Source organism: Antrostomus carolinensis, unplaced genomic scaffold (genome assembly GCF_000700745.2).
Source record: "Antrostomus carolinensis isolate BGI_N321 unplaced genomic scaffold, ASM70074v2 scaffold29245, whole genome shotgun sequence".
Taxonomy (NCBI): domain Eukaryota; kingdom Metazoa; phylum Chordata; class Aves; order Caprimulgiformes; family Caprimulgidae; genus Antrostomus; species Antrostomus carolinensis.
Genome location: NW_010318869.1, coordinates 879 through 1083, shown reverse-complemented (window position 1 = coordinate 1083; position 205 = coordinate 879). Strand labels below are relative to the sequence as shown.

The 205-nt window shown below is 67.8% G+C and overlaps 1 protein-coding gene across 1 annotated transcript in view; it reads left to right on the top strand.

Annotated features, from left to right (window-relative positions):
- The window catches only part of LOC104525824 (neuroligin-3), a gene marked incomplete at its 5' end in the record, with an annotated part of 7671 nt that extends 7582 nt beyond the window's left edge, over positions 1–89 (top strand). Inside the window, 1 exon segment of the mRNA XM_010169083.2 lies at positions 1–89. This exon segment is cut by the window's left edge and continues 31 nt beyond it. Within this exon segment, the coding sequence (XP_010167385.2) occupies positions 1–89 (89 nt within the window).
- Between the last annotated feature and the right edge of the window lie 116 nt (positions 90–205).

Below are 205 nucleotides of genomic sequence, written 5' to 3'. Positions count from 1 at the left end.
GGCTGCAGACCCTGCACCCCTACAACACCTTCACCGCCGGCTTCAACAGCACGGGGCTCCCGCACTCACACTCCACCACCAGGGTATAGCTGCCCGCCGCCAGCGCACACGCACGCACACACGCACACGCACGCAGCAGACACTGGCAGAGGGACCAGCGGGGCCAACGGAGCCCTCGGATGGAGGGGCAGTGCCCATGGATGGT